The 12,595-nt window shown below is 39.4% G+C and overlaps 1 protein-coding gene across 1 annotated transcript; it reads left to right on the top strand.

Annotated features, from left to right (window-relative positions):
• The first annotated feature begins 2,267 nt into the window (after window positions 1-2,267).
• On the top strand, window positions 2,268-12,215 carry Clec5a (C-type lectin domain containing 5A). Its single transcript, XM_021165658.2, has 6 exons — window positions 2,268-2,401; window positions 2,798-2,896; window positions 6,812-6,871; window positions 7,171-7,307; window positions 10,025-10,131; window positions 11,427-12,215. Exons 2-6 carry the CDS (start codon window positions 2,818-2,820, stop codon window positions 11,539-11,541), a joined length of 498 nt encoding a protein of 165 aa, XP_021021317.1. The 5' UTR covers window positions 2,268-2,401; window positions 2,798-2,817; the 3' UTR covers window positions 11,542-12,215.
• The last annotated feature ends 380 nt before the right edge of the window (window positions 12,216-12,595 follow it).

Consider the following 12,595-nt stretch of genomic DNA (forward strand, 5'->3'; position numbering starts at 1 on the left):
TTTAAGTTTCATCAGTATCTTTTATGTAGAGGAGTTATTCTTTAATTTACTTTATAAGAGTATCTCTAGTTGTATTTTCATTGGATCCAATATTAATATCTCTATATTTCTTCTCTAATTATATTTTTCCCTTTTCCTCTGAATTGCTATCTCAGTGATAGCTTCTGACTTTCTCATTCTTGTCCTATGGTATCTAATGTACTATTCAGAGCCCTTCATCCTACTGTTCATTGCTTTTTAATCAACCACTAAACCTCCAAGTGACTCTTGTCAATTTAATGGCATTTTACTTATACAGAATCAATGTTTTCCAACATCTTTCTAAAAGCATAGGTGAGGTATGATCTAGTATTTCCTGGGTCATAAAGCTTATAACTCATAGATGAAGGCTCGATCTATTTATAATCCTTATTTCATTTTAAGCTATGCTCACATATTCATTTATTTATTTTTTTTAACTTTTTAGGGGGTATGGGGGACAGATTCTGAGACAGGTTTTCTCTGTGTAGCCGTGGCTATCCTGAAACTAGCTCTGTAGACCAGGCTTGCCTCAAACTCAGAGATCTGCTTGCCTCTGCCTCTCCAGTGCTGGGACCAAAGGTGTGTGTCATCATGCTCAGTCTCCTTTACATTAAACTTTTAAGTGAGATATGAGAAAGTTCTAACCATATGCACATCTGTCATGGCTACTGATAGACACTGTAAGAGTCAGATCTTGCCAGACTTAATGAAGAAAGATAGGGGTTGTTTTATTTTTTACAACTATTTCTGGTTTTGTTTAAAGACATACAAGTAGGAAGTCTGTCTTCTGAGTATTGTGCTACATCTGTTAAGAACTAAAACAGCTTGATATTAATGAGATAGTGTCTTTAGCATCTAACTAGAATGACTCTCCTCTGCAATAGAACTTGCCTTTTATTCAATTGGTTATTACAGTAAGTGGGAGTCAAGTGTGTTTCCATGATATCTCTGTTCCTGGTAGGCTGCAGACCTGAGAGCCTTACACGGTCTTTGAACCAACCCTGTCCAGGCCCCACACCTGACCATCACCTCCATTCCCTAACATATCAGTTTGGTTATATCACAGTGTTCTATTAGAGAGCATTTCTATTTATTAAAAAACATATTTTTCTATGAATTCTGAGTTGCTATCGAAGCTGAGTGGCAATTTACATTGAAACCACATTATATTTGTAGTATAAGTTAACTCTGTTTACAAATGAGAGGATGGTTAGTCACCATTCTGAGTACTGTCATCACAGTCTACAGTCCATGGGTTTTAATCAGGAATCTGCATCTTTGGAAGTGGTCTGACATCTATAATATCTTTGAAAACAAAGACAACCAACTCGTCTATTTGGATAAGTAGTGTAATAAAAAAAATCAGACCATAAATGTTTATTTTATGGGTCTAATGATAAGTCCACAAATAAAATCCTAAAAGCCAGATGCCATTTTCAAGTACAGTGAGTGATCCAAGGACTGTGGCTGTGCCCGGGCAACAGCAGTGAGAAAATAAATAGCTTTGGGCTGCATTGTTTCAGAGTGTGGAAATTATTGTGCACAAGCAGATAATCATGCAAAAATTCTCCCTAGGAATAGGTACCTAGTCATGGAATGAAGTAAGGGATCCTTAAACCAAACTGGGACAAGCGAATGGAGGACTGGCTAAAGAATTCTCCTGAAAGAAGTGAGGAAGTGAGGTCTAAGGAATACACCAGAATTATCTTGTCAAAGAGAACATCAAGGAGTCTGTTGTATATATGAGAGAGAGAGAGAGAGAGAGAGAGAGAGAGAGAGAGAGAGAGAGAGAGAGAGATCAACAAAGGTGTGTCATGTGAATATGTGATGAAAATATGACGCCAAAGAGAAAATATATTTAAAAAATTTCAGTTCAGCAGATAAGACCAGGACAGATTTGAGAGGTGCCAATGAGAGGTACAGAACCACCACATATATCCCAGGCTAAGAGAATATCTAGCATATGTCTGAGCACTTAGCAGTCATGAGAGGAGTATGCAAAGATTTATATACTACACTGAGGAGCCAAATCCCATGCTACAAGCAAAAGAAAGTTAACAGATGAAGACTAAGTCTGTGCTGAGGCATGTGGTTTTCCAAATCCCTCTAGAAAGTTTCCCCTGAAAGGAACCTTCCTCCTGCAGAAGTAGAAGTTCCCTTCCTCTTTTTGCCCCGCCTGCTCCTTTGACAAGAGCACTGAACAGGAAGAAGTATGTGCTTGGAGATGCTACTAAAACAGAGAGGATGTGAACAAGGACATTACCCATTACCCAAGCAGGAGCATACATTCAGAAGACAAGGAACCCTGCTCTCTGCACCGAATACCTTATCAAAAAGACTCCTATTTGTATGCCAACCCAGACTTCCAGAAAGAGATCAGGTAAGTCAGTCTTGTCAGTCTGTCTGTCTGCCTGCCCTTTGTTCATCTGACATACTTGAGACTGGAGCTTTTATAAGTGAAATTAGCATTGCAGAGACTATAAGCTTGTGAGCAAGGGTCATTTCAAGACTAAATATTCTTGAATTGTAGGGAAATTACTCAGTAGACAGGATTTATGAAACCACAAATGGAAACAAGGTTAAGACCTAATCCTAAAGTATTTATGAAGAACAGTTTCCTATCGGTGTTCTGGACATGTTTGGGTTACCTCCTTTCACCTGTCAGTGGAATTCCTGACTTCCAGCTCTCCCCTGAGTATTCTGAGAAAGACTCAAGGTTAACTAAGGCCAGCAGTTTCATCCCCATATTCTGATGATGTTGCTCTCATCCTCACAGATCCCTGAATCCCCATCATCATGAACTGGCACATGATCATCTCGGGGCTTATCGTAGTAGTGATCAAAGTTGTTGGAATGACCTTTTTTCTGCTGTATTGTGAGTATTTGTGGAAGCTCCCCCCCAACCCCAGCATCTTTGTTGTTTTATTCTGCTCAGAATGCCAGATTGAGTGTAAAGGTTCAGTGCCCAAGTTCTTCCACATTGTCTTCCCATACTCTAGCAGACACATGGGATCAGGTTCCATGATCTACAATGGAGACACACAACTGACTATAAAAATAAGAGGCTTTACTGGATAATCTAAACTGGAGTATTTAGCCTGACTTTTTATTGTTGCTATAATTTTAAAAATTACTGTTCTAGTTCAACCCAATAAAGCTGTATGAAGAGCTAACTATAAGAGCAAGATTTAACAGAGAGGTGTGTTCGTGTGTGTGTGTGTGTTGTACATAAATTCTTCTCAATAAATTTATTAGTACAGGGAGCCTCGTAGTCAAAGATTTAGTTCTGAAGCCAGTAGGAAAAAATGGAGGAAGGAAATGTGGGTAAATTGCAGCAGTTGGGTAAGAGATATTTTCCTTATGACCCAATGTGAACATGTAATAACTATAACGGGCTCAGAAAAGATACACAAGTAGGTAAGAGAAGGGTGAATATACACACACCCCACGGAGGCAGAGCTCAGTGCTTCCTCCTGTGGTCACAGTTTCCTGGCATCCCCTGTGGCTCATTTGCTGCCTTCATTTGCAGCCACACTGGAGCTGAGCCACTAGCTGGTTTTCTTTGCAGTCCCACAGGTTTTTGGCAAAAGTAATGATGGCTTCGTCCCCACGGAGAGCTACGGAACCACTAGTGTGCAAAATGGTAATCTCTCTAGCATCCAGCCTCTATGTCCTGAATTCTAACAGTTCCTATGAATTTGCATACAGATGCTACACCAAGGTCCTGTTCTCCTTTACAAGTGTGAAAATGAACAGAAAACTCATTGATCACTGTATCTTCCTGATTTTTCCTCTATTGGTACTAAGGATCAAATGCAGGACGTTGCTCATAGGAAGCACAAAGTCTAGTACTGAACTACACCCACCTCAACCCCTGTATGGAATTTATGATCCTCAGTTTTCCTCCTGGGCTTGAGAATGATTCGTGTGGAACTACTATAATATATTGTAAGTGAATTTCATGGATTCTTACAAGGAATTGTTACAAACCAAATTCTATCCAGGTGTGGTGGCCCAAACCTTTAATCTCAGCACTCAAGAGGCAAAGGCAGGTAGATCTCTGAGTTTGAGGCCAGCCTAGTCTAAAGAGTGAGTTCTAGGCCAGCAAGGGCTACACAGAGAAACCCTGTCTGGAAAATAGAAAAGAAACAAAATTCTAGCATTAGAAGATAGTTCATCTGGTAAAGTGAATACATGAATGAGGACCTGAGCATATATCTCCAGCACATAAGAAAAAGTCAAGTCTTTGCCATGTGTGTCTGTAACAGCAAGACTGGTGGATGGAGACAGAGCTGGGAGAATCCCTGGTACTCGTTGGCCCCGTCAGTGTAGTTGAATTAATGAACTCCAGTTTCATAAAGAGATCCTGTCTTAATACATGAGATGGACAAAGATTGAAGAAGGCACCCAGTGTCAGTCAGTGGTCCCCTCACACACGAATGTAAACACATCTTCACACACATGTACATACATCCACTTAGACATGTACATACAATCCATACACACAAACACATGCACAGACATGCTCACACACAGACACACACACAAAAGAATTCATGTTCCACAAAAAAAGGGCTAAGCATCATTTTGTGAACTAAAAATTATGCTAGACTCACCATGGGATAAGAATAAAAACAGATTGGTAATCAAGCCTCATTTATAACACAAAAAAATTAATGCCATATGTTTCACATACAGAGGCCATGGTATTTCTAGTCCTACCTCTCTTCTATTTGATTTGTTCATTTTTATGTGTGTGAATAATTTATCCTCATGTATATATGTGCACCATGTGCATGGGCTACCTATGGCTGCCAGGACACTGTATCCTCTGGAACCAAAGTTACAGGTGTTGTGAGCCAACATGGGGATGCTGGGAACTATGCCATCGCTCCAGCCCCAAGCCCACTCTTCATGCAGCTTTCTGCAAGGACTCCCTGCCACTGCCTCTTAAGACATGGGCTACAATTGACATCTTTAGGACCAAAGTAGAAATTTCTAACTTAGAGTTTAGAGCTGTGACGAAAGGATGGACCATCTAGAGACTGCCATATCCGGGGATCCATCCCATAATCAGCTTCCAAACGCTGATACCATTGCATACACTAACAAGATTTTGCTGAAAGGACCCAGATATAGCTGTCTCTTGTGAGACTATGCTGGGGCCTAGCAAACAGAGAAGTGGATGCTCACAGTCAGCTATTGGATGGATCACAGGGCCCCCAATGGAGGAGCTAGAGAAAGTACCCAAGGAGCTAAAGGGATCTGCAACCCTATAGGTGGAACAACATTATGAACTAACCAGTACCCCAGAGCTCTTGACTCTAGCTGCATATGCATCAAAAGATGGCCTAGTCGGCCATCAATAGAAAGAGAGGCCCATTGGACATGCAAACTTTATATGCCCCAGTACAGGGGAATGCCAGGGCCAAAAAGTGGGAGTGAGTGGGTAGGGGAGTGGGGGGGAGGGTATGGGGGACTTTTGGGATAGCATTGGAAATGTAAATGAAGAAAATACCTAATAAAATATTTTAAAAATGGACTATTATAATATCAAAGTCTCAGAGCTAAGGAGTACAATAAAATATGAATGCTCATGCCTGTTTTAACAATAAGAGTTTAAGTGACTAGTTGGCATCTGGGTAAATGAAAGTAGTCTTAAGCATAAACAACAAATAACCAGGGCCCCTGAGCAGATATTTCAATAGCCTATGGAGCCACTGAAACTGTCTGCTCAGACAGCTGGTGCATCCAAGTGAAAGGAGCCCCTTAGGGGCCATTAATCTCCACAGTTTGTATTTTAAAAAGTGAACTTCTACTCTTAGAGGAATCTCTAGATCCGTTACCTATTTCCTTATCTGCTGCAACTCTCTGTATCCTGGATCTGCTTTACTCAGTTATCATCCATAGAGCTGAGGAAATATTTATGAGAAAAGCACCTAAAGGTTGCCCGGGATGATAGCCTCCCATAGAGGGTTTGGACTCCAGAAATAAAGGGAACAGCCAAACCGCTGTGGGGAGCTGGGAGTAAAAGTATGTGGGCAACAAAAAAAATAGACTTGGAATTATTTATCTCCCCCTTTCTTTTTCTTGGGAGAGGTCACAAGGGAGGATGAGAGTGAGCCTGGGAGAACTGGGAAGTGAATGTGATCACAGCATATTATGTAAAATTCACAAATAATCAATAAAAATATTCTGTTGGGTAAAAAAAATAAAAAAGGTGCTTCAAACAGCCTTCTGAAAACAGTGTCAAACCTGTATATAAGAAAGGAGTAATAACCTACCTGGGTGGGCTTCTCTCTCTCTCTCTCTCTCTGTCTCTCTCTCATTAATCTCCTAAGCATTTCACAGCTACTACCATAATGGTGGAGGGACAGGTAGATAGATAGATAGATAGATAGATAGATAGATAGATAGATAGATAGATAGATAGATAGATAGATAGTAGGACTTGAGTACCACACATAATAGATTGTGGTTACAGTTAAGTGGATGCTTCAAAGACAGTGTTTTTGACAATTCTAGTTCAGAGTAGCCAAGACTCTTTTCCTCTCCATAGTATCTCTTTCAGCTTCTTCTTCTCTTCTTCCCTCCTTCTTTCTGCACCTTCCCATCTCAAATCTGCCCGCCCCAAATAGGGTTTTCATCAAGTATAGTGGTTTTTCTTTCCACCTCTGGATTGTCTAGAATATCAGGGGTGTTTAGAAACAAATACTCAAAATTCAGCAGCCCACAGCCTAATGACTGTTGTTCAATATATAGTAACCATCAGGATTTCTTTTCATTTCAGTCTCACAGATTTTTGGGAGAAATGATGAAAGTACCATGCCTACAAGGAGCTATGGAACAGGTATAGTGCATGATCCTGGGCTCATTCCACCCAGTTGGTAGTCATAAGCTGGCTTCTCAAGGGGTTTTCCCAACACCTCCTTTCTTGTGGGACTTTTGTGCAAAGGTACCCTGAAGAGCTTTCATTCCCTTTATGTTAGGGACAAGAAGGCAGACTAGAGTGATGAAATTTCTTCCAGAATTGGGAAGAATTTATATCATGATGTAGTTACAAAGAAATGTGCTCACACTCCAAACCACTAATCACATGTATTCCTTCTCTGTCTCTGTCTCTGCTCCCTCCTCCCCCTATCTCTCCAGTCTGTCCCAGAAACTGGGATTTTCACCAAGGAAAATGCTTTTTCTTCTCCTTCTCCGAATCACCTTGGAAAGACAGCATGGATTATTGTGCAACACAAGGATCCACACTGGCAATTGTCAACACTCCAGAGAAACTGGTAAAGCATTAGGATGCTATAAGAAAATAGTCTGCCCTACACTTGCTGCAGTTGGTGGAATCTATGGAACAATTTGGTGATGTAAGGGTAGGTTGATGGTTAAGGAGTAAAGATGTGCCTAGCTAGGAAGTTCACAGTCCTTGTTGTAAACCTGAGATTGGAAGGTTCTTCATTTCCATTTAAACTAGAAATCTAGATCTTTTTTGTTGTCTTCTCTATAAACCAAGCATCAGGCTCATACTCTAGGGATGTACCAGGACATTTGAAGTGCAAGAATTGGCCAAAGATCTGAAGAAGCAGCTTAAGGACCATGAGGATAGCTCAGTGGGTAAAGTCCTGTGCTACCAAGCCTGATGACCTGAATTCAGTCTCAGAGATCTGAGATTCACATAATACAAGGAAAGGAGTAACTCTCATAAATTGTCCTCTGGTCTCCACAGAAAGACTGTGCCACTCAAATGTGAGCACATATATATGTATAAAATAAATAAAATACATACATACATACATACATACATACATACATACATACATGACATATGAACCTGCTAAGATGGCTTAGCAGATAAACTTTCCTGCCACTGGACCTGATAAACTGAGTTCAATCTCTGAGACTTACATGATCTCAGAGAGAACCAGCTCCCACAATTGGTTCTCTAACCTCCAAAAGTGCCACATGTATGATTGTACAAATAAATATATACATATAAGCTCACAAAATACACTAACACAAAAATGAGTAAATGAATGAATGTCAAATATAATAAAACATAAGTTACTGAAAAATTACAGAATATTTTGTGAGATGCTAATGTATATAGTAAAAAAGAAAGATATGAGTTACTAAGATATTAATGTATCATTTCATTGTACATAAGAAAAATATGTTAATATAATTAGTAATGTGAAAAACAAAAAATAAGATAAAAGTTTGCTAGATTATGAGAAGTGAAAGCTTTGAGGCAAGATAATAAGAGTATATAGCTGATCCCATGTAAAAGAGATTTGCTTTTGACCTTGTTTACTGATAAACATTGATAAAATGCAACAGAATACTAGAGACTGTTGGACTCATTCTACTAAAGGTTTTAGTTCTGTCTCAGGAGGACAGCCGTGACAGTTACTTCATTACATTTTTTCTAAGAAGATTTACTATTGTTCGTGTGTGTGTGTGTGTGTGTGTGTGTGTGTGTGTGTGTGTGTAAAACATACTGAGTTCATTTAGAGTTACTCCAAGTGTTGAGAGATGACTACTTGAAACTGGATTTTTAAGGTACTATTCTAGCAGTATAATAAAACCATCTCCTAGTATCCTCTAAAAAAAAAAAAAAAAAAAAAAAAAAAAAAGATAAAAGTTTGCATTTTACCTTTGTGATAATGAAAATAGACTAATACTATGTAGCACTCTGTTTATTGTATCCTTTTACTTTGTGATAGCCATGAAACATATTATCATGCATATTTTATGCATATGCAATGAGGAAATTAGAGAAAAGAAATGGTTGTGTGTGTGTGTGTGTGTGTGTGTGTGTGTTCATGTGGGCACACATGTGCCACAGCCTCACCTTCAATCTTCCTTGAGTCAGGGTGGCTTATTATTCACCAGTACATAGCGAGGTTAGCTTCACCCAGTCTTCTTCCTGTTTCTGCCTCTCATCTTGTCATAGGAGAGCTGGGATTACAGATGTTCATTGCATCCCTGGGATTTCCCATGAGTTCAAGGAATCTGACCTCAAGTAGTCACACTTAGACAGCAGATGCTTCACCAACTGATATACCTTCTCCACCAAAATAAGCTATCTGACAAAGATCATATATATAAACATTAGAACATTATATTCATCAATTTATAGTTGTCTCTTCTTCAAACCTTTACCATTGGTTAGATGCTAGGTACTAGACTATACACTATTCATATTTTTCTCCTCTATCCCTCTCTCCAAAAAAAAAAAAAAAAATCATCCTCTGATGGGGCAGAATTTTCAGGAAGGCTGTCCCTGAACAGATGACCAAGGTCAGCAATCAGAATCCCACAAATTCTCTAGGATGAAGCACTCAAGTGGAAAAGCAAGATTTTTTAGGTAGCAAGAGAGAATCAGAGAATGGGGGAGAAAACAGAGGGTGAAAAGAAGAAAGAACGAGAAAACTTGAGCCCTCCATTTTCTCTACTCTCCATTTAAGTTTTGGTGTACCCAACTCCCACCACACTACTCTGCCCAGCCTCCTCTGCATATTGACTACAGAAAAAGATCACATCGTTGATGCTTTGCTATAACTCTCAATACATTTTTGTTCACTTGATATAACTTAATTGGGAGTGTGAAATTTTCTAGATTTGATGAAAATCCTACAAAGAGAATCATGCCAGACATAAAATGTGTATGTGAAATGACCTGTTTTTGACTGTGGTGTTTTCCTTTCCCATTCCTTCTGCTTGACTTCAGAAAACAATACTGACATCACCAGGGTATTTATCAATAATGTAAGTTCTTCATCCTTAACATTAGTTTCTGCACCAGAAGCTAGGTACTCTGTGTTTGGTCCAGATATCCTACAAAGTCGCAGAACTTCTCAGGGATTAATGGCAAATGTCAGCATCAGCCGGCGTCTAATCCGTGGCTGCCTTCCTGATTCGCAGAAACAGATCAACCATTGACCACCAGCTCGGGATGCAGAGGTGAAGAGCTCACTGATGGACTTCTTTTTTTAATTTCTAGAAGTATCTTCAGGACATAGCTGGTATTGAGAATTACTTTATTGGTTTGGTACGTCAGCCTGGAGAGAAAAAGTGGCGCTGGATCAACAACTCTGTGTTCAATGGCAAGTACGTGAACAGCCTGCATTTCTCTGAAGATATTTACATAAGACAAAACCTGAGATAGCTGAGATAGCTGATAGTTCAGAGACTTAGACAGGACTCTGTTCTACTTTTCTAGTTGCTTCCAACCCATTTCTTTGCTATTTAACTTTTATTCTTTTTATATTCTATTTATATATAATATTTTATATTATAATGATATATTATATATTATTGTATTAACATATTATAATGTTATAATTATATTAAATTATATATTATATTAATATATTATCATACATTAAAGCTGCTACTGTACCTCATATGATAGTTCATAGACCATTAAGCTATTTGTCATGTCATTTCCCCAGATATAGCTCCTTCATTAAAAAAAAAGGTTATTATGTGCCTAAGCCTTATCTGTGACTCAAAGTTGAACCTATAACCCTCAAGAGCCCTTCAAGGCATCACTCCACAGAGTCAAAGTTTGCAGGAGGATGTAATATTCCAGTATTCATATGGAAATAATGAGTCAAACAAGGTCCAAGCTAGGTCTCCAACCTGTAAATGGATTTCCTTACAGGGGGAGGAAAATTAATATCTACTCAGTATCTACTCTCCATCAGGCACTGTGCTGTGCTGTGCTAAGCATGAATTACCTCTTAGTGTGTTCACTGGGAAGCCATGTAGAAAGCTTTCATTAGTCCCAAGCTGTTGCACTGAGTGTGAGAATGTGTTAGAAATGTGTTGAGTTTCATATACCAACAGAGCAGAGCCATCATTTGATTCTACAGTCCCTTGATTCCAAATAGCATGCTACTTTTTCATGAAATGAGGCTTTGCAGTCAGCCCAAAAGGATCTGAATGACAGAAAGGGAGTATAGGAATGCCAACAGTTAACTTCACCAAGTTTTTCCTAGAACCAGTTCAAATCCAGGAAAGGATTTAAAAAATCCCTCTCCTCCTGCCCTGCCTTGGATCTCCCTGTTATAAACATGCATCCAGTACTAAAATATGATTAGGGTGACAGTACATGGGATATTTTCAACCTAATATGAGCAAGTGAGACCTAGATACTTGGAATCTGTGAATGTTCACAGGAGAGTTGAAAGAAAGCAGTGGGTGTGTGGCTGGATTGGTGACTGTGTATTGAAAAGCAGGGATTTAAGTTGGGATGAAAGACTCAGTGCCAAGGAGGAGGGTGTGTGGTTTCATGAAACTGCATTCCCTCCATGCACAGTTCCCATGAGAACCTCACGTCACAAACAGTTAAAATCAGAATAGAAACCAGAAGCCTAACCAAGCTTTCTCTTTTCATTTAGTGTTACCAATCAGGATCAGAACTTCAACTGTGTCACTATAGGTCTGACGAAGACATATGATGCTGCATCATGTGAAGTCAGCTATCGCTGGATCTGCGAAATGAATGCCAAATGATCATAGATCTCTACAAGAGTGAATTTTTACAGAGCCAGCAAAGGATATTAGTTGTGACTGAAACCAGCCCAGGAAATATAGAGCATCAAAGACTGTGCCCATCTTCCATAGGTGGAGTTCCCTAATGAATCCTCAAAGTCAATTTGTTACTCCACAAACATCTTCACATAGTAAAACTCCCTTTCTGACCAAGTATTCCCTAAGACCACACTTCCTGTGAGAGGGGACTGGATTCTACTTATCTCCAGACAGAGCCAGGTTTCTGGAGATGAAATCAATATGGAAATGCAGTCTGTTTCTGTAGAGCTGAGCCTTTTAACTAATCAGTAGGGTTTTGTCTGTTGTCAGAACTATTTGATCCTTAGAGAACATGCCCACGCCACTGAGGAGTAACTGCTCATGGAACAGATATGAGAACTGTTAGGAAGCACTACGGGCAGAAGATTATAAACTTGGCTTCACAACCTCCCCCATTCCAGAAAGACTCCCATTCCCATACACCATCTTAGAAGCAGAGGTCCTTCTGAATTGGGGGAAGGACCTCTACAGCTCGACTTGGAACTGAACAAATATTGAGGGAATGAAGAAAGTTCTGAATAGGACAGAGATAAGCAAGGAGGAGAAGGAAAGAGATAGGAAGAAAGGAGAAGTGGGAAGGAGGGGGAAAGGAATGATGGGCAGGAGAAAAAGCGACAGGAGGAGCCAGGAAAAACACTCAAGCTAAATTTTTTTCAGGTTTTGGATAAAAGTCTATTGTAACATATATAATACCTTTTCATTAGAAGAGAAAAGGCAAAATTGGGGACAAATGGACACCATGAGAGATGAAGCAGAGGTTAATTTGATCACAAGGAAAGAAAGGCAGGAATGAGGTTGAAAACTTTTTGGATGCCTTGGCTGTTATCTCAAGAAGGTACAAGCTGCATAAAGTATAGGAGAAAAGAGATGTGCTGGTTATTTTAAGTAGCAAAAATTAAACTACAGAGAAGCCTATAGAAAGCTAAAGGAATTAAAACCATCCAATAATCAATTCATTATTTTCAACTAATAGTAA

The sequence above is a fragment of the Mus caroli genome, unplaced genomic scaffold (genome assembly GCF_978045245.1).
Source record: "Mus caroli unplaced genomic scaffold, Mus_caroli_1 scaffold_7, whole genome shotgun sequence".
In the NCBI taxonomy this organism is placed as follows: domain Eukaryota; kingdom Metazoa; phylum Chordata; class Mammalia; order Rodentia; family Muridae; genus Mus; species Mus caroli.